This window comes from Dromiciops gliroides, chromosome 2 (assembly GCF_019393635.1).
Source record: "Dromiciops gliroides isolate mDroGli1 chromosome 2, mDroGli1.pri, whole genome shotgun sequence".
Classification (NCBI taxonomy): Eukaryota; Metazoa; Chordata; class Mammalia; order Microbiotheria; family Microbiotheriidae; genus Dromiciops; species Dromiciops gliroides.
In genome coordinates, this window is record NC_057862.1 from 210,741,402 (window position 1) to 210,763,572 (window position 22,171).

At 34.7% G+C, this 22,171-nt stretch overlaps 1 protein-coding gene across 1 annotated transcript in view; it reads right to left on the minus strand.

The window, feature by feature from the left end:
* The window catches only part of TRIP11 (thyroid hormone receptor interactor 11), a 94,366-nt gene that overhangs the window by 66,577 nt on the left and 5,618 nt on the right, over nt 1-22,171 (minus strand). The window contains exons 2-8 of the mRNA XM_043983707.1: nt 15,935-16,011; nt 13,427-13,537; nt 11,175-11,453; nt 9,371-9,439; nt 7,273-7,438; nt 5,435-5,770; nt 530-570 (exon numbers count right to left, since the gene is read on the minus strand). Coding sequence (XP_043839642.1) covers nt 530-570; nt 5,435-5,770; nt 7,273-7,438; nt 9,371-9,439; nt 11,175-11,453; nt 13,427-13,537; nt 15,935-16,011 — 1,079 coding nt within the window. The remainder of the gene's footprint in view (nt 1-529; nt 571-5,434; nt 5,771-7,272; nt 7,439-9,370; nt 9,440-11,174; nt 11,454-13,426; nt 13,538-15,934; nt 16,012-22,171) is intronic.

Here is a 22,171-nt window from a genome sequence, read left to right on the forward strand (position 1 = left end):
AATGACTTGCCCAGGGTCAAACAGCCACCTAGTTGCCTCCCCACAAGCAATTTTTTAAAAAGAATGTGTTTCGGGGCAGCTAGGTGGTGCAGTGGATATAGCACCAGCCCTGGAGTCAGGAAGACCTAAGTTCAACTCCAGCCCCAGACACTTGACACTTACTAGTGTGACCTTGGGAAAGTCACTTAGCCCCAATTGCCTCACCCCCCCCCCAAAAAAAAAGAATATGTTTCTATATAAAATATATTCCATATTTCATGAAAACTACTCTATATATTCTGGCGCTCTCTCACACATAAATTACCATGTGTCTTAAATTAGCCTTTGCATTATAACAACTTCCTCAGCTCTGTATTTTGAAACAAAAAGTTTGGATATTAACATAGATAAATGTACAAAGAATAAAAGCTTCCTCAGATAAATATGTGTGAATGTCTAGCAAAAAAGAATAAAATCAACTGTGTGGTTTTTCTTATAAATGCTTAACAGCAAATGTTAGACCAAAAATTCTCATTTGAAATTACTTTACCTGATTTAAACCACTCAGTCTTATTATTTCCTTTTGTGCATCTGTGAAAACAAATGATTTCATGTTAAATTTGAAAAAGAAAATTAAATTACTAGTTGTAAAACTTTCATAATTAATTAGTAAGCATAAATTAGAACCTATATTCTAAGTTCAAAAATACAGTGTATACCCACAACACAATTAATGTAAGAATGCATGTTTACAAATACAACTAAGTGAACAGTACTTGCATATGCTTAACATAATAACATCCTAGTGTACCCAATATTTCATAGTATAATAATCACCATACCTTCAGACAATATAACTCCAATGGATGAGTGATTTCAAAATGAGTCCTCCTTCCAACAACGCAGATTACAACCTATCCATGCCTGCCCAACCTGTGCTAGTACCAAAAAGCTGTCAAATAGCATAGAATTATAACTTAATCCTATATGGGTTAAAATTATGTTTTTTTAAAACAAAAAACATAGAGAACTATTACATGGTTCAAAAATATGCTTAAAATATTCTGGATATCAGGAAAGACTGTGGGGACTAAGATGAAAAAAGAAAATGTAAATAATTCGTACAGGGAGCAAAGATGGCGGAGGAAAGGCAGTGAGCTCCCAAACTCATGACACAATTGCTCCAAAAAACATCCAAATAACACCATAGGAAAATGCCCGGAGCAGCAAAACTCACAGTAGAATGTGCTGAAATCATCTTCTAACCAAGAACGGCTTGGAAGGTCAGAAGAAGGGAGCTGCTGTGCTAATACAGGAGTCGAGCCCAACCCCACAGTTACCCTGACACAGATCCAGTCCCAGGAAGGCCTCACGAGAGAAGGAGACCCCCAGAGCCTCTGAATCAGCTGAAGCGCCAGTGTCATCTGGAACTAAGTTCACAGTCTGGTGAGTGGGCTGAGCCCTGGGCAGGGGGGAGACTACAAGGGTCTATGCTGGTGCTGAGGCAGAACCTGGGTTTTTCACCCCTGCTGAGAACCAGGAGGTAGGCTCTAGTAGCAGTGGGCCAGGTGGGGGAGGTGCACAGGCTCATCAGAGCTGACAACCACAACACACAAAGCTGGTTGATTAGCAAGTTGGTCTGGGGTCATCTAAGGACCAGGGAACAGGCCAGGCGAGTGAAGAGCTGATTCTCCTTAAATCATACCACTTGGGACTTCTGAAACTTGGGATACTGCAGCCTGGAAACAGTGCCCCACTTTAAGGAGCTAAAAGTCTAGTAAAAGAAAGGCAAGATGAGCAGACAGATAAAGGTCAGGACCATAGAAAATTTCTTCAGTAACAAGGAAGACCTTGGTCTGACCTGATGTCAACATCAGGGCCCCTATATCTAAAGCTTCCAAGAAAAATATGAATTAGTCTCAGGCCATAGAGGTGCTCAAAAAGGACTTTGAAGATAAAGTTAGAGAGGTAGAGGAAAAATTGGAAAGAGAAATGAGGGAGATGCAGGAAAGACATGAGAAAAAAATCAACAGCTTGAAAAGTCAAATTGGCCAAATGGAAAAGGAGGTAAACAAGCTCTCTGATGAAAATAATTGCCTAAGAATGAGGACTGAACAAATGGAAGCCAGTGACTTTATGAGAAACCAAGACACAATAAAGCAAATCCAAATGAATAAAAAAAATAGAGGGCAATGTGAAATATCTTCTGGGGAAAACTGCTGACCTGGAAAATAGGTCCAGGAGAGATAATTTGAAAACTATTGGTCTACCTGAAAACCATGATCAAGGAAAGAGCTTAGACACCATCTTCCAAAATATTCTCAGGGAAAATTGCCCTGATATTCTAGACGCAGAAGCTAAAATAGAAATTGAAAGAATCCATTGATCACCTCCAGAAAGAGATCCCAAAAGGAAAACTCCTAAGAATATTATAGCCAAATTCCAGAGCTCTCAGGTCAAGGAGAAAAGATTACAAGCTGCCAAAAAGAAAGAATTCAAGTACTGTGGAGCCCCAGTCAGGATAGCACAAGATCTAGCAGCTTCTACATTAAAGGACCGGAGGGCATGGAATATGATATTCCAAAGGGCAAAGGAAATGGGATTACAACCAAGAATCACCTACCCAGCAAAACTCATAATAATCTTTCAGAGGAAAAAAATGGGACTTTAATGAAAAAGAAGATTTTCAGATATTTGTGATGAAAAGACCTAAACTGAATGGCAAATTTGACTTTCAAATACAAGACCCTAGAGAACTATAAAAAATTGGATTTGGGGGACATACCTGGGGTCATACAGTGGGCAACTGTCTTGTGTCTGAGGCCGAGTTTTGGCTGGGATCCCCCTGGGTCCAGGGGGGATGCTTGGTCCACTGTGTCACTTAGCTAGATGATAACATCTTTAGGGTTAAATTGAGGGGTGAAGGGAATTCACTGGTGGAGGGGGAAGAGCAGAAGTGAAATCCTACATGAAAGTAACAGGAAAAAGCTTAGGGGTGGGGGAAGAGATGGGAGAGGAGCAGGACAGTGAACAAATTTTACACTGGTAAAAATAAGAAAAGGCTCAAAGACCTTAAACTCATCAGAGCTGCCTCAAGGAAGGACTAACAGACACACCCAACTAGGTGGAGTAATCTGTTTAATTTGGGCAGTAAATGAGCCTAACACTCATCAGAATTGGCTCAAAGACCTCAATCTCATAGGAATTGGCTCAAAGAGGAAATAACACACTCAATTGGGTGGAGTAATCTCTCTAACCCTGCAGGAAAATAGGAGGAGAAGGGGATAGAGAGGGACAAAAGAAGGAAGGGCAGAGTGGGGGAGGGGACAGACAGAAGCAAATCCCTTTTGAAGAGTAATAGGATGAAAGAAGATGAGTAATAGAATAAATATCATGGGGAAGGGAATAGGATGGAAGAGAAACAGTTAACAATAGTAATCATGAAAAAGAGAAAAGGGGGGAAAATTGTACAAAAAATATTTATAGCAACTCTTGGTGGAGGCTAAGAATTGAGAATCAAGGGAATGTCCAACAATTGAGGAATGACGGAAAAAGCTGTGTTATATGATTGTAGTGGAATGGTCTTGTGCTACAGGAAATGACAAACAGGATGATCCCAGAAAAACCTGGAAAGACTGATGAACATCAATGTATAGTGAAGTGAGCAGAGCTGGGAGGACATTGTGCATAGTGACAGCAGTATTGTTCAATGAGTAATTGTGAATGGCTTTAACTACTCTCAGCAGTGCAATGATCCAAGACAATCCCAAGGAACTAATGAGGAAGCTTACTATGCATCCCTATAGAAAGAACTGATAAAAAGAACACTTGTGGATTGTACATATATAACCTGGTTGAGATCTTGTGGAGGGAGGGAGAAAAATTTGGAACTCTAAATCTTATGAAAATGAATGTTGAAAACTACCCTTACATGTAACTGGAAAATAAAATAAATGTTTGTTGCAAGAAAAAAAAATAATTCCTACAACAGAGTTCCATAATGTTTAACACAGATAAGTACTTTAGAAGGCACTGATTCCAAAAAAGAAAATTTAGAGTCAACAAAAATAAAATCCAACTTTTAAAGGTTTAAACGGGTTAAGATAAAAGTTTTTTTGAGAAAGGAATAAAATCACTTAACAAAATAAAAGATGAAAAAATACAGCAAAAAATTGTTTTCACTTTATCATTTGTCATTCTGTTCTAACACTCAAAGCAATTCAGTTTTGCTTTCCAAAAATAAATAAATGCTGAACTTAGTCTATTAAATAACAATGATTTTGATTCCATAAAACATCAGTCAGATTTTATTGGTCATGGTGGTACACCCCTGTAGTCTCTGCTACTCACTAGGGAGGTTGAGTTGGTTGACCACTTGAGCTTAGAAAGTTCTAAGCTACAGTAGGGTCTATTGTACACACTAAGTGTGGTACCAGGTGAGACCCTGGGAGTGATGGGGCCAGCCACCAGGCTGCCTAAAAGAAGGACAAACCTTCTATTAAAATTTCTATGCAAAATTTGTAAAATTTTAAATTTTTATGATAGTCACAGTATTGAAATGGGATCTGTTAAGTGGCTGCTTGTACTTCTAGACTAGGTGACAGAGAAACCCAGAGTTTTGTTTTGTTTTGTTTTAGTGAGGCAATTGGGGTTAAGTGACTTGCCCAGGGTCACACAGCTAGTAAGTGTTAAGTGTCTGAGGTCGGATTTGAACTCAGGTACTCCTGACTCCAGGGCCAGTGCTCTATCCACTGCACCCAGAGTTTAAAAAAAAAAAAAAAACCCTATTAAAATAATTCCTTTTAAAAGACAAGCAGTATTCCAATGTAATATTTTTGTTTAAAAATTACAAAATTTAATAAAATGGTTCTATTTTCTCCCATATGCACAAAAGGAAACTCTGGCCTGCTGGACAAAGAAATAGAAAACCCCTTTTCTTATCATTCAGACCTATAGACATGAGACTACTATAAGATGCAATTCAGTTAGACTAGAGGGAAAGCTATATTAACTAAGTAAATTGCCTGTATGATCATGAAGTGCAGGATAGATTCATTAGCCAGGCAATTTATATAAAAGAAAGCATTCCACCAGCTTTCTTGAATGATATTAGAAGGTACAAACATTTCTCAAGAACCTATGTGCTCTCCTATAACATAAGCCATACACATATGGAAACTGGAAGGAAAGAAGAGAGACACAGAATTTGTATACTACTCATCCTTAAGATTTCCTTGAGAAATGGCATTGACAGCAGTGAATAAAACAGTTCTATTCATATGTTCTAGTCATTTTAAGGTCAGAGCATTTCAACAGTGGCTTTTATGCTATGAATAATTAATTTTCTAATGTGAAATACTGTGCAGAGAAGCAATTTATTCATATATTCCAAACTATCAGGAACCTACTATGTGCTAAGATTTGTAATAATCTGAAATTCAAAAACTTCTTATACCAGACAATGCTTGTTGTAGTCTCGATAGCTCCTCTTTGACAGCCATATTATCTGGGAGAATTCTTTCTTCTGTCGCAATAAACTGACTGACCTCCATTTTCAGTCTTTCACATTCTTGTATTACTTGGGTTTTTTCCACATTTAAAAGTTCTTGTACTTTCTTCAATATTTCTTTGTCACTTTCTGTTAAAGACAAGTTTTGGTCTTTGTCTTTTATTTCAACCTCAAGTTCTTGTATTTTCTTCACTGATTCAGCTTTTTCAGTTTGTAGAATATGAATAGTTTTTTGCATTTCATGAACTTTAGAATGATCAGTAAGCACAATGTCTGAGCCATCTAGAAAACAAAAATAAAATTTAAGACTATCAATTAAGACTTGAAAGCCCAATAAAATATGCTAGGAAAAGGTATGAAAATTACTTAAGATGCCTACTAGATTTCAATGAAAACTTAATATCTTTGAAAATTTAAATGAAAAGTTGGTGTTTCATTTACAGAAAAGAACAAAAGTAGACATGAGAAAACACAGATAAGCAGGATAGGTTTGGAACTAATGTGTGGAGTAAACTATGTAACAGAAATTCATGACTTTATGCACAATCTTCCCTCTTTTTCTGTTCTTTGTATGTGGAAATACTCTTTCATCAAGTTCAAAATAATAAAAACAATTTAAATTATTTTTTAAAAGCACTGAAGTTTTTTTTAAAAAAGTCATTGTTTGAAGCACTTGATGAAAAGTACATACGCTTGAGTTTTAAATAAAAGAAAAACACCTTCCATTATTTTTAAAGTTTCATCACCAAGATGTCCAATGAAAATTTGTAATTGGAAAGAGAGGAATGTAAAGGGAAGTTACAAAACAGAATCTGGATTCAGGAACAGGTTTTATTACATGACCTTTAAGGTTTTTTTCAAACTATGAGATTCTATATGCCACTAGGTTACGAAAGATGACAAAAAATTTGGGTAACCAGATTACCATTGCTATAAACTTTTGAGTGAAGTCAGGTCATTCTTCCAAAGTAGTTTGTTCAGGGTCATTAATGTACAATGTCCAGACTCTACTGGAACTTTCATGAGCAGGAAACTGAAGTCCAACTTCCTGACCTGAAATCCAGCTCTCTAATAGGCATTCTAGTTTTGCACACAAACTTTTAGAAGCCAGACTGGCTCCTTGAGATAGTACTATTGGAGCTAGCATTACCTAGAAAAAGTGGTAGCAAAAAAGAGACTAAGAAGGTATTGAAAATGATAATATATGGATACTACTGTCCTATTATTCTACTGTGAAGAAACAACTGCTGCTAAACATGTGAAAACTCCAAGAAAAATGTCAATTTCTACATTCTTGTATATGTAAGACCAATTCCTACTAACAAGTTAATAAAAATGGAAAGGGTCAGTTTCTGACAGATGAAATTATTATAAATTGAGTATTTGAGAGCTATGAGTAATAATTCTTTTGGTTAGCTCTTAGTAGAAGCACAAGTGTAATAATCATGAAACATAACCTTAAAATGTATCAAAAGAGAAATTATGCTTCCAAATGTTAATAGTTCATAAAAGTTAGTTAAAATATAATTATCTAATAGTTAATATAAATTAACTCTGAATTAGTTCATTTATACTAGTCATTTGTTACTAGAGAATGAAATTATTACTAGGAAAAACAGTGCCCTGTCAGTGAATTCTTCATAGCTACAATAGTCACTCAGCAACCTTTGTCACATTTATTGTATATACTGATTTTATGTCAATGATTTTCAGATAATAATAATACATTTACATAGACAATTTATAAGTTACAAAGGTATTATAATGAAGGTAAGACTAAACACCTTGATGTAATAGATTTTCAAGTTCTTCAATTCTTTCTTCATATTCACCCAATTCTTCTCTATGTCTACGGCTTATCTCTCCTAGTTTATGCCGATGTGCATCTTGTAATACTGACAGTTCATGTTGATGATCATCAATTTCCTGACTTAACTTCTGTTTCAGCTCCTAAAAAGAAATAAAGTACAAAAATCAATCCTCTTTTAAATTCATTAAGTAAAGGGAATATAAATCAGTTATTGTTGTCAGTTTTAAATTACTATATTAAAATATTAAAATATCTTAAATATTTTTAAATTAAGTGATATTTTAACTCAGAATCTAAATTTGAAAGAATCTAAAAAACATTCTTCCTCTCCAACCAAGCCTTGAAAAATAAAAGTTTCTATTTCTACTTAGATTATGCATGTTTAATGGAACAAAAATAAACTCAAAGCCAACAGAGAATAAGCAAATCATCAAAACCAGCACATAAATTTTTAAAAATCACTTTGGCTGACATTTCTTGACTTTTTTTGCAGTCATTTACATTTTTTTGAGCTTGGTGCAGGCTGATAAGTTACTCCTTGTGCACACAACAACTGACTGCAGGAGAAAGCTACTCTGAAAGCAAGTTGATCGGCAAAAGGAAGAGTCAAACTTTTTTAAACTGCTAAAATAATCCCCAAAGCTACATATAAATGACAGAAGTGACTATATAAAAACTTAAGTAAATTAATTATATTCAATAACAAGTACCCAGAAGTTATTCATACCATAAAGACAATCCATTATCTTTACAAACATACACATATACATAAATACAAACACAGTTTTCTTAAAAGGAAAAAAAAAACTAATACAAATTGGGAAGATTCTAATTCTGGGACAAAGAGATTAATTTCACTAAATAACATAATAAATTATAACACTGAATTAATCAATATTTCCTCACCCAAATGGCAATTAAATACTGCATCAACTTCTGTGACCCTGGAATTCTTGTTTAATAAAGATAAACCATATAATCAATATTGGTCAAAATATATAGCCTTATCAACTCTTTATCGCTGAGTGAATGAAAACTATTTACATTTCTTTATTGCTTTGAGAGTTACAAAGTACTTAGAACCCTATGATTTAGTAATAAATGTATTTTTAGAAATGGAACTGAAGTATAGAAGCTGAAAGGTAAAGTAACTTGTCATATGGTCATATGGTCAAAGTATCAAAACTGGGGCTCAAACCCAGGTCTTTCCAAAATCACGTCCAATGTTCATTCCACTGCAAAGTTTGACACACTGATGAATGACAGGGTGGTCTCAAAAGAGACTGTCGTGTAGAGACTACTCATTTATTAAGGCTATCCCTGAACTAAATATGACAAAGGCATAACTGTAGCAATGCCTCATCAACAAATCCATAAGAAATCATCAAAGAAGGCTCTTCAGAAACATTAAGAACATTTTTCAGATTATTAAGATAGAGGAGGGTCTCTTTACAGAGCTGTATGTACTCTGCAGAATTTTTTAATTTCTCATTAGGTAAAAGCTATTAGAATCTTTTTTTTTTTTAAGTGAGGCAGTTGGGGTTAAGTGACTTGCCCAGGGTCGCACAGCTAATAAGTGTTAAGTGTCTGAGGCCAGATTTGAACTCAGGTACTCCTGACTCCAGGGCTGGTGCACTATCCACTGCGTCACCTAGCTGCCCCTTATTAGAATCTTTTTTTAAAAAGTTACTTCCCTGAACTCATGTTATGAACAATTTACGATTCTGTTCCTACTTTTAAAATTCAGAAAAATACTATATTTTTGAAGAACGCATGTTATATACACATACATATTATGTGTGTACATGTGTGCATATGTACATGTACATATAAACAGTATTTCATAATATGTACAAACACATGTACAGTGCATTGTGGAAATCATCATGTACAAAGAGTTGCCTTTTTATGTACCTTAAATAGGGAGCAAGAGATAATATGAAATACAGAGGAAATAAGTGAGCATTACAGCCACAGAATTACTTATCAATAATACTTTACATTAGAAGCACAATTTTAACAGAAATTGAGTTATACATTATGGAAGTCTATTTATAAGCACATTATCTTACCTTGATAGTATTCTGTAGTTTACAGATTTCACTCTGATCAGAGCTATTTGTTCCTTGTGCTTTAGAAGACTGAATAAAAAAAAAAAAGAAAACATTTTTCTATTTTGATTTGTACATTAATAAAAAGTCAAATAGTATTTATTTTTAAAAGACTTAATCTCACCAAAACTAATTTTTCAAGAAAAAATATAAAAACATCATAATAATGTAAATATGATTATTCAAAATATTAGTGAAATTGTTCTATGTCTAGACATATCCCCACACTTGGCTCCATCTGTTTCTTGGCTCATAAAAATACCTTCATGGTTCCTAAAAGAGAGCTTCCCCAAAAAGCCCTAAAATTCTTCAGTAAACTTAAATAATTTTAATTATATAGCTTTCAATTCATCCAGAATGTACTGAGCATTATGGTATTTATTAGAAAAAACACAAAAGAATTACAAGATACAATCTCTACCACCTAAGAAGTCCATAAGCTAGTTGAGGAAACAGTATTTCTATAAAGTTCAAAGCTAAGTAGAGAAATTGAAGATGTTAATATTTTATTGATTAATAAGTCCTGGGGCAGCTAGGTGGCGCAATGGATAGAACACCGGCCCTGGATTCAGGAGAACCTGAGTTCAAATCCGGCCTCAGATACTTAATACTTACTAGCTGTGTGACCCTGGGCAAGTCACTTGACCCCAATTGCCTCACTAAAAAAAAAAAAAAAAAAAAGTCCTGAAACTGAAATTGTAATGTGGCACTTTCTTAAAAGAAAAATATGGAAATGTCAAATGTAGGCAATGTTAATATCAATTCTAACCTAGTAACAGATATTGTACAATTTTTTTACATAAAGGATTTCTCACTTTATGACTAGAACATCTTTTGGTTCTAAGAATGAATAACAACCCAAACTAAATTTCAGTTATTTTCTTTTTACTTAAGGCATGAAATTACTCATTAATCTTTATCAATATTTAGTATTTATGGAACTCATAGACACTGTACATTTGTCAAAACAATTTCAATATACTAAAGAAATGAATTGGACAAACAGGTTGTTCTTCTATATGGTTTGTTTTTGAGGGTTACTAGAATCTTTGGTATGTCTTTAAAGAAAGCATAAATTATAGTGGTATTGATCACAAATACACATCCTCATTTTAACATAATTGAGAAGAGGTTCCTTCTTAATATGACTGGACCACAATTTCAAAAGCCAAATAAATGAAAAATATTCTCAATTTAGGCACTTTGTTTTCTACAGCAGTAAAATCAATTCCAAATGAGAGAACAACCCAATTTTTGAGTCTAATACTTAAAAAACTCTAGTGACCCTCATAGGCAAACAGGTTCTTTGGGGAAAAGTGTGGGAAAGATAGTAATGGTTTCTGCTCTGTTATCTTAGGTCCCACCCTAACATTGTACCAGGAATTAAATAATAAGGCATGAAAAATAATACAGAAGGGTCCCAAATACTGCAAAAATCTTCACATAACAGTTTTTTTCTTACAAATAACTACTTTTATTCCTTTTTCTTTTATAGGAGGAGGCTCCAGATTTGTGACTTAATTGGCATAGGAGATTCGTAGGATCTCTATTATTGTAGATCTGCAACTTGATAGTTTCAGAGAGATGCCTAGGACACTGAGGGGTTGAGCAACTTGCCCAGAGTCACACAGGCAGTACTCATCAGAGACAGAACTTCAACACAGGTCTCCCTGACTTCAAGGCTGGCTTTCTAATACATTACTCCATGTCGTCTCTCACTATTTCAATTCCTATTGATAAAAATATATATATATATGTATTTAACCTGAGCAATATGTCTCCAATGGGCAACTTCAGATTCAAGTCTTGAAACTTCATTTGACAATCTGTTTATTTCTTGCTGTGACCAAATTATATCCCCAAAGTCCATCTCATCTCCATGGAAAGCTGAAACATGATGACTAATTCCAGGAACAAAGGAAGCTGATGTAGTTGTTGAAGGTGAGCTGCCAACTTCCAAATGTGCTGATTGAGCAGCTGTCTGCAACTTCTGCAACTGATCCTGTAGTGCATTCTGCCTTGCTTTTAGATGGCTGACTTCCACCTACATATTTATAATGTATATTTTAGTAAAGAAATGAAAGACAGAATCATTTACCATTTTATAAAAGGCTAACACTAACAGAATAGTAAAATGACTTAACTTCAAAAATTTGTACAGCATACTAAAGAGTCCTGAGTCACCTGGAGCCTCTTAAAGTAAACTAATATTTCCTTCACTAATAAAACAACCCAAGATGATGTTTATAGGACTTAATATTTTAAAATATATATCAGTTTAATTTATATACTAAAACTGCAGCAATGAATTTCCTCAGTTAATTACAGGTTTTCTATATACTACTAAAGAAAAAACCAGGTCAGAAAGACAGCAGGTAAACTAAGTCTGTTTCTATATGCATAAAAGAAAGCAACACAATCATTTTAAGTCGCCATGTTTTTAAAACCTGAATTATTGGGGGCAGCTGGGTGGCACAGTGGATAAAGCACCGGCCCTGGATTCAGGAGGACCTGAGTTCAAATCCAGCCTCAGACACTTGACACTAGCTGTGTGACCCTGGGCAAATCACTTAATCCTCACTGCCCCACACACACACACACAAAAATTTTAAAATTAAAAAATAAAAACCTGAATTATCCAGATAAACATATCAATTCTTCAGTGCTATAAACGTAAGTATTTCTTTCATTTAAATATAATTGTACTACACATACGTACATTTGCCATAAGAGCTATCTTTACTTGTTCCTTCCTTCATTGTATTTTCCTTAAAAGAAACAGAATGCATAGATGCATAGAATATTCTACATATATTTCAACAAACAATTTTCTGTTTGTAGCTACTCTCTAATGGAAACTTAATTACCCCATGTTAACTAATATTAATAAGTCAACTCACATTTCAAAAAAAGATATAATTTACATCTTTTGGGGGACAATATGAATACAGGCTAAGAGCAACAAAAAGATGATTAAGAAAAAACTTAGACCAATAGAACACTGAAAGTATTTAATTGTTATTTTCTCTCCCAGCAAGGCAATGGAATATATAACATTGCTCTAAGCTTGTACACAGTACACAGAAAGGCCTTACAGAAGTCATTTAACAGAAACACAGTAAGTTATACAGCTGTCAATGCAAAAGATTTCTTTCTTCATAAACATTTATACATCCAAGAAAGAGAAAAAATACTGATGTGCCCCTAGAGAATAACTGTACTTTTAAAAGTTTTATATTTATCCTAATATGGCACATTTATTTTTGTCATATAATATCACTAAATGAAGTAAAAAGGAAAACAAGCAAATAAAGCAATCAGTCCCTCCCCTACTTCCCTCAATAATCCCCCACTCCCATAGAAATCCTACTGCTTGGTAATAAACAAATTTATCATTAAACCAATAGCTAGCTAAATAGAAGATGGCTCATTTATTGAGAAGCTATGGAAGATTCAAAAATATAAGACACAAAGATATGGTTTCTGCAGGGTCACATAGTCAGTATGTGTTAGAAGCAAGACTTAAACCCAAATCTCTCTGACTCTGAGACTGGCTCCCTATACACTGTATCACACTGCCTGAAGTTTAAAGTTCTAAACCAAAAAAAAGAGTTAAATAAAACAATTTTGACTATGTTTGTTTAGCAGAATTGTAACTCTTCTTGAAAGGCAGATACTGAATTATTAATACTGTGACCTAAAATGAATTAACAGGATCAAAGGAACTTAGAGCCAGAAATATTAGCCTTTAAGAGTTCTTCTAGTCCAACCCTCTCATTTTGCAGATGAGAATACTGAGGCCCAGAGAAAGCAAGTAACCTACCCAAAGGCATGTAACTTAATGTCCCATAAAATAGGTCTGGTTGAATTCATAGTAATCTAAATTTTAAAATGTAAATGCGTCTTCTGGTCAATTTTTACGTAATTAAGCATGAAATGAAAAATGTTGATCCACTTAGTATGTTTCAAAAAAGTAAATAAATACTTCCAATAGTATAAGCTGAAATTTTCTTTTACCTCTTTCTGTTGTAGTTGATTTCGGTAATCTGCTGATTGCTGTTTTATTTGAAGCTCTGCTGCTTCATGTTTCTCTTCCAGATCAGTACAAAGTTTCTTAAGTCTCTCATTCTATAGGGGAACAAAACAGTATATTTTTAAAATGTATAGATAATAAATATTAAATTATTATTTAATAAATATTAAAACACCATTCTGTATTATATTTATTTTCAGGGTAGTTATTTTTCATGTAAAAGACTCAAATATTAACAAATTTTTATTTATTATATCATATCAAGGTTACAAATGTAAAAAAAACATGTCTCTAACTGGCGGAATTTTTAAGCAAAGAAAATTTTGAAGCAAAAAATTTATTAATATAGACACTTATTTGAACATTTCTAAATACAACAGTGATAAATTGTGTTAGATGAATGGAATATGTTTAACTATTATGCATCTATATCAAGATATTTTTAAAGCTAAGCAAAAAATATTAAGTAATACATTAGTTGTACAGGCTACAATATTAAATTAATCTACTTACTGTAATTCTTTATATAAAAGGGCATATATAATCAACAGTGGAATTAAAACTAAAACCTTTACCAAACATATTTAGAAGTTTTTACCATCCTTCAAGTTAGTTTATTAAGAGTTTTTTATACTACTAACACACATACAACACTTTTACAATAGAGAATATGAATGTCCCTGACAATAATCTAGACAGCTAGAAAGAAAGCTATGCAATTAACAGGTTAAAGGTGGAAAAGGTTCCCTCACTTCTTTTCTATTTCTGTTCTATAATCATTTCTAAGCACCTACTATCTGCAAGTGCTGTCCTACAGGATGAGCACACAGAGACAAAAACCAAATAATCCCTGCTCTTAAGAAGCTTACATTCTTCTGGTTGTGAGACAAGAGAGACACTGGCACAGGACTGCCCAGCATGGCATGCCTGCATCAAAGAAGGCACTACGCTCTATGAGTGAAGCTGAATTGCAGTAGCTCAAAAGAAACATGAGATGTACAAATTTAGAGGCATCTCCACTTCCAATGTTCATAGGGATTTCTTGTGCCTAACCTGTGACAAAGCCTTCACACACCTTCACATTGTGATTTCCATGGTCTTCCCTAAACCCTCCACAGTGGACGTACCCAAAGTGCTGAAAACCCTCCTTTCTATTGCTTTCACATTTTTCAAATACCATTACAACACTCAGGATAGTATCTATGTGACCTCATTCTCACCAATGTCCATCTCACATCTTTTTCCAAACATAAATGTTCTTGATCATGTCTTTTATGCCACTTCTCTGTATGCAAATCATTATTAACATGCCATAGTTTATATACATCATGCATCTTTCCATTTTCCCTTCAGTCACTTGCGATTCTGATTCTTCTGAGATTATGAAGTTCTAAGATTTGAAGACAGAATAAGGATGCTAATATGTATTAGTGATAAAGAGGTACTTGAAATCATGGAAAGCATAACAAAGTTCCCAAATGTGATCGAGCACATTCTCTTCTATTCAATACTTTGACCAGCTTATTGTCAATTTGTAGTGCCTGACCAAGACAGATATACTACTGGTGGAATAGTTCAACCGTGTGACCACCACCAACATTGTAACTACCTACAGCCAGATTTCCCTACATCTAGTTTTCAAAACTAATAAGTCCCTCCTCACCCTTCTCTTTCTCAGGCTAAGTAGTAAGAGGTCTACCAATCTTTCTTTATAAGTTCTTTTCATTTCTAATATCACCTTGTGGCTCTCCTTTAAAACCTTTCCCACTTATCTACATTGCTCTTAATTATAGACCACAAAACATATAAACAAGTGTCTACCTAATGCTAAGAAAATTAACTTTCAGCTCCAACATTTTCTATTCCAATGCACCCCAAGAATATCCTTACATTTTTTTCAGTTGGGAAAAACTTTAAAAAGAATAACAGAACTACATTCTCAAACTGTTAATCTGAGCTTATATCATCTCTCTTTCTAATAAATCAAGATGAAGGTAAGAATAAAAGAACAGTAAGCAATAAGAAAATGTAAAAATTTTTCTTCATACATAGGAACCAAGTAAGATAATTTTCCCTTATTCTTATCTCAATCTTAGATGTAGCACATTCAGCAAGATAGTATAGGAATGAAATCACAAGCAATCTCACACCAATTATATTTATATCAGGGGTTCTTAATCTAGGGTCTCTGAAGTAATTTTTTGTTAACATTTTGATAACTATTTCAACATAGTTTCTTTTGTAGTCCTAGGTATCTTATTTTATGCATTTAAAAACATTATTCTGAGAAGGGGTCCATAGAGTTTACCAAACTGTCAAAGGAGTCCATGACACAAAGTTTAAAACCCTGTCATATGTGATCTCCTTCCCATATATTTTGACAGGATGCTCAGTTATGAGTCAGTAATGTGAAAACCAATATTGTTTAGAAAGACATCAGAAAGAGAAAATGGCATAAGTTCATAGTTGAAAAATCTATAAATTCTTCTTACCTCTGCCCTGAGGGTTGTATGAATGGTTTCAATTTCCTTCATTCTAGAACTGGATATTTGGAATTCTCCCATAGTATCTGAAAGAAACAATAGATCCTAAATGTTTTAATCACTGCTATATGAACAAATAAATATACCTGGTGCTACAGCAAACATGTAATGTTAAGAGACAGAAGAAACCTAAGAGAATACCTAGTTCAACATCTTCATTTTACAGGTGAGGAAAGCAAAGCCCAAATGTTAACTGACTTGCTCAGATATAATTTAGAGGCAGAGCTAATTACACTTTGTGTGCTTTCTACTGTATCACATAGTGTTTTACTGAGTTCAATTTTAAAAGTGTGGAACAATCATAAGACAAAAACCCGAATGTCAATCACCACCTTGGCACTGCCTCCATAAGATTCTCCTTTATGACATGAATGAATTAAAGACATTCCTTTAGACTGATGTACCTCATATTTGTGGTGGTTTTCAATACTATACATGAATAAAATACCTTAGGTTGCCTCATCCCTTTAATAGTAGATTCTCAAATAATTTTGGTAACTGTAAACATCATAACTATAACTGACATTGTATTCCATTGTTCAAGGTCAATGGTGTGAATGTCAGAATTGTTTAAAGAAGTGATGTTAAACTCAAACAGCTCTGTCAGGTGCATATTGACTTAGAAAACCACAAATTAACATCATCTATGTTGTACTACATTTTGTTAAACAATTCCCAATTACATTTTAATCTGGCTCAACCACATCTGAGAATTTTGTAGCAAGTTTGACACTTCTGATTTAGGGTATTCAGACATTACTACCTGCATTTAAATACTTAATTACTTTTGTTTTTGAAGTCATCACCATGATGTCACATGCCTATGGGAGTTACAATGACCAGGCAACCAAAGATGTAAGACCTCAGGGAATCTTAAAATTTCTAAACTATTGCAAGCAGGATTTAGTGAAAAATATAATTTTATTTTATGTCAGGTAGTTCAATTCATCCAAACTTGTGAAACTGAATCTTATAAATCTATACACTTTTAGATTTAAAGTCAGATTTAAATATTTCTTTCACCATAGCCTGCTTTGCCTTCCTAGTAAACACCAATCATTTAAAAAGGGGTCAACTATCCCCGAAAAGAGAAAAAGACCTATTTGTACAAAAATATTTATAGCAGCTCTTTCTGTGGTGACTAAGAATTGGAAATTAAAGGAATGCCCATCAATTGGGGAATGGCTAAACAAGATATATATAATGGTGATGGAATATTATTGTGCTATAAGAAATGACAAACAGGTTGATTTCAGAAAGGCTAGAAAGACTGACATGAACTGGTATGTAGTAAAGTGTGAACAGAAGCAAGAGAACATCATGCAGAGATAGCAATATTGTTTGATGAAGAACTGAATGACTTAACTATTCTCATAATGATCCAAGACAATCCCAAAGGACTAATGATGAAGCATACTATCCACCTTCAAAGAAAGAATTGATATTGATTGAACACAGACTGAAGTATGATATTTTTCACTTTCTTTCATTTTTTCTTTTATTTAAGTTTTCTTATACAAAATTACTAATATGATGTTTTTACATAATTTCACATGTATAAACCAAATCTGATTGCTTACCACCTCAGGGAGGGAGGAGGGAAGGGAGGGATAAAATTTGGAACTCAAAACTATAAATAAAAATGTTTATTATTTTTAAAAAGGGGTCAACACAAATATGCAATGACTCAATGAGCCTGTTAAAAGTGGAGGTTCAGGGGCAGCCAGGTGGCACAGTGGATAAAGCACCGGCCCTGGATTCAGGAGGACCTGAGTTCAAATCCATCCTCAGACACTTGGCACTTACTAGCTATGTGACCCTGGGCAAGTCACTTAACCCCCATTGCCCCACAGCAAAAAAAAAAAAAAAAAGTGGAGGTTCACTTTAAGCACAGTGGATTACCTTAACAGAATTTTAAAATCCTATCAAAAAAGTTCAAAGATAGCAATGCAATATTCAAAGCAAAATATTGCATAGCTAACAGTAAGAGGTATATAGTGCAAAGTACAATGTATTTGGCACCGTGAGACTTAGTTTCAAAATCTGGCTGCCACTATAGTCTACCAACCCACCTAACTTCTCCAATCACTGGTTTTCACATCTATAAAATATACAACTTTAGAGACTGTCCAAGTAAAATAATACTTGTACAACCTACCACTAAAAGGTTATTTAAGGAAAAAAAAAACCTAGCAGGCCTGAAAGTCCTAGAGAAATATGAATTGGGCAAGTAATTTAAAACTCTTTGTACTTCAGTTTCCCCAGGTATACGATAGAGGAATGACAGTACTCAATGGTATTGTGAGGAAAGAATTTTTTAATTTTTACAGAATTGTATAAACACGAGTTGTTTATTTACACACACATATATGTATGTATAAATTGCTTTAGTAATAAGTAAAGTTATTATAATTTTAATTATTTTCTTATCTCATGACATCAGAGGTACTTTATCTTTACCTGTAAGTGATTTCAAGGGGCAATGATTTTCATTTTAAATGCTCTCCCTCCTTACCTTTCATTGAGATTCAGCTCAAATCCCACTTTCTACAAGAGATATTTCCCAGTCCTCCTCTCTTCTTCTCCCTATGGAATCACCTTCTATCTACACTGGACATATCTTGTATGTACATAGTTCTTTGCATGTTGTCTCTCACGTGCTCCTTGAGAGCAAGGAGCATGTTTTTTTAATTTTTATTTTTTTTCATCCCCAGCACTTAGCACAATGTTGAGCATATAATAGGTGTTTAATAAATGTTTGCTGATTGATTTAATGACCAATAAATGAACATCATTATCAGGGGAAAGCTTATTTAATATAGTGGAAAAAACAATGGATTTGGAGTTGGATTACTGGGGTCAAGTCCCTGCTTTGACACAATTGACCTCTGTAGCTTTGGGTAAACCATCAGAGTAAGGCTCTCTGGGTTTTCTTTTCCCTATCTGTAAAATGTAGGCATAATAATACTTGTACAATTTACTATACGGGGCTATTGTAAAGGAAGTACCTAGTGCTTTCAGAAGCATTAGAGAAATGTGAATTATCATCATCATAGGAGTTAAAGCTCAAAGGTCCCTTAGATATCTTCTAGACAAAGGACTGATAAACTGCCCAAGGGCCAAATTCAGCCCATTGCCAATTTTCCTTCTATATCTAGAAATAACTATTAAAAAAAAACAAAATGTATCATTTTTTTAAAAAAACCTTTTAAGTAGATGAACCAAAAAGGCCATTCTAGAAAAGATTCTCACCAACGAGGAGAAAGCGATTTTAATTAGAATTATGGAAAATGTGAAGAGAAGGACCTACTTCATCTTAAAATTTTAATTTTTTTAAAAAGCTATTTGAGCATAGTCTGACATGTACCCAAGATTTTGGGAAAACAAATTTCAAAGCATTCAAAGAAAGGTTAGGGGGCAGCTAGGTGGCGCAGTGGATAGAGCACCAGTCTTGGATTCAGGAGGACCTGAGTTCAAATCCTGCCTCAGACACTTGACACTTACAAGCTGTGTGACCCTGGGCAAGTCACTTAACCCCAAGTGACTCACCAAAAAAAAAAAAGAAAGAAAGAAAGGTTAGGTAGGATCCTGAAGCATAAAATTCTAACAGAACAGTCAACCTAGGAGGAATGGAAAGCTATCTGTACAGAAATTCTGAAGATAAAAAAAGAGCAACAGTTCTAAATAGACAGATTTGAATACACATGGAACTAAACCAACTTAGATTTTTAAAGGTATATGCAGAAGATGGAAGGGGAAGTGACAAAAACAAACTGTGAATATAATCTTATAAGAATGGTGTCTGGGGCAGCTAGGTCACTTAACCCCTGTCTTCCTCAGTTTCCTCAACTGTAAAATGGGGATAATAATAACACCTGGGGGTGGGGACCGCTACGTGGCACAGTGGATAGGCCCTAGATTCAGGAGAGCCTTAGTTCAAATCGAGCCTCAGACACTTGACAATTACTAGCTGTGTGACTCTGGACAAGTCACTTAACCCTCACTGCCTCGAAAATAAACAAAAACAAAAGTGGTGTCTGAAGTTCTAAAATATCAAATGAGACTGGAAAGGTATGCTAAAGACAAAGAAAAAGAGGAGTTGGGTGGTTTTAGTTTTGTTTTGTTGGGTTGGGCTTTGCTATTCCAAGGGAAAAATAAGGTTCAAAAAAAAAAAAAGGAGTGACTCGTCTGGCTTCTTTGCTGTTCCTCACATTCCCATCTTCCAACTCCATGTTTTTTTCACTAGTTTATAATTCTCTCCTTTCTCATCTCTGCCTCCTGGTTTCCTTCAAGCCTAGGTAAAATCTAACCTACTACAAGAAGCCATTCCCAATCTCTTTTAATACTAGTCTCTTCACTCTGCTAATTATGTATCTTATTTGCATATAATTTATGTAATGTCTTCCCCACTGGACTAAGAGCTCCACGAATACAAGAACTATCTTATGTCTTTCTTTGTCTCCCTTGAACATAACACAGTGCCTGGCATAAAGCAGGCACTTAACAAATGCTTGCTGACTTTTTTACCTGACTCAAAGAAAAGATAAGACGTCAGCTCAAGATGAAAGGGATGATGATAAAGGAAAAAAGCAAAGCTCTAATTGTCACCTCTGTATTCTCTTCCAAGTATAATAATCTTTGGATTGCAAAGGCAAAGGCAAAAATAAAAATAGTTTTTAGATAGGTAACTGGGGAGGTAGAGAGGAGTATCTTGATGCATATCAATCATCAAAAGAACTACAAACCTAGAGTAATGAAAGAACTCAAAGATGTGATTGTTGAACCATTACCAATACTCTTAGAAAGATCCTAGAGAATGGAAGAGATATTGGCTACAGGATTGGAGAAGTACAAATATCCCTATTTTCAAAAGAAAAAAAAAAGGAAAGGAATAGAGCCTGTCAACCAAAAGTCAATGTTCTTGTCTACCATTCCTACCAAAATTCCATAATGTATTTTTTAAAGGAGAATTAATAAACATACAAAAAGGAAGTGTTCATTACAAAGAGACATGACCATCAATAATAGCTCATTGGAGACTACCTTTGAGACTCACCCTAAGGCAGAGCTCCCTCAGTTGCTAAATGGAGATTAAGTCAAACTCACCTGAACCTATTATATCTAAGTGGCCCCAAACAAAGCTTCACTCCATCTGGCCACCAGGACATCTGGGCCTAACCAATGAAGGCATCTTGCCAAATGCCCTGATGCTGTCAAAATCCCCCCTTCCATTATGCCCAGTGAAAATCTCATTCTATTTTGAACAAATAGTCCTTCACATTCAACCTTTTCCTCTTATATAAGCCTGGTTTTCCCCTGAAAACACTACATTCTAACTACCCTTTCTAGTACTAGAAAGTATTCTCTCACTCCTCCCACTACACTGTACTAGGAGTAGAAGGAAGAATCCTTCTTCCCCTTCATTGTCATTTTTAGGCCTTCCCTCAACCACTTGTACCCCAAGACCTTTCCTGCTTTGAGATTCACTTCATCTATATATATATATATATATATCATCCTATCCAGAACTTAGTGACTTACCTACTAGTTTCAAAGATGATTCTTCTTCCTTTCTCAAGAACTGACTGGCTCAGACTTTTCCTCTCAACATCAAACCCTGACCTTAACACTTGAAGATGTCAACTTATATGTTTTCTCTTCAAATACTGTCACTTACCAATTCATTAACCTCCTCAATTGCTATTATACACATATACATATATACATGTATATGCATGTGTGTTTATGTGGCTGCCTTAACCCTACCTTAGCCACACACAGGAATGCTCATACCCTTGATATCATCATCCAGACTACTCTACCTCCACAACCCATAAAAATGAAATTCCTTTCTGAATATAACCTCTTCTACTTTCAGCTCTCCCTGGGCCTTCCCCCTTCCAAATCTCCTATCTCTGTGTTCCCTACAAATTCCAGTCACTCTACCCCTACCTGCTTTCCCAGGCTACAACTCCTACTCTGGCTTCGCTTCCCTTCCTTCAAAATCTTGACCCTTTGATTAATCAGTTGAACTTTATTCTGACCCTTCACACTGGAATCACTCCCACTGTCCTCTTGAGATGCATCCTTTTTTCCAAACCCCAACACTAAATTATTTCCACCTTTTGCCTTCTTTGCTCCAGCTCATTTACTGCTGAATGCCAATGGAGAGTCACATAATCATGC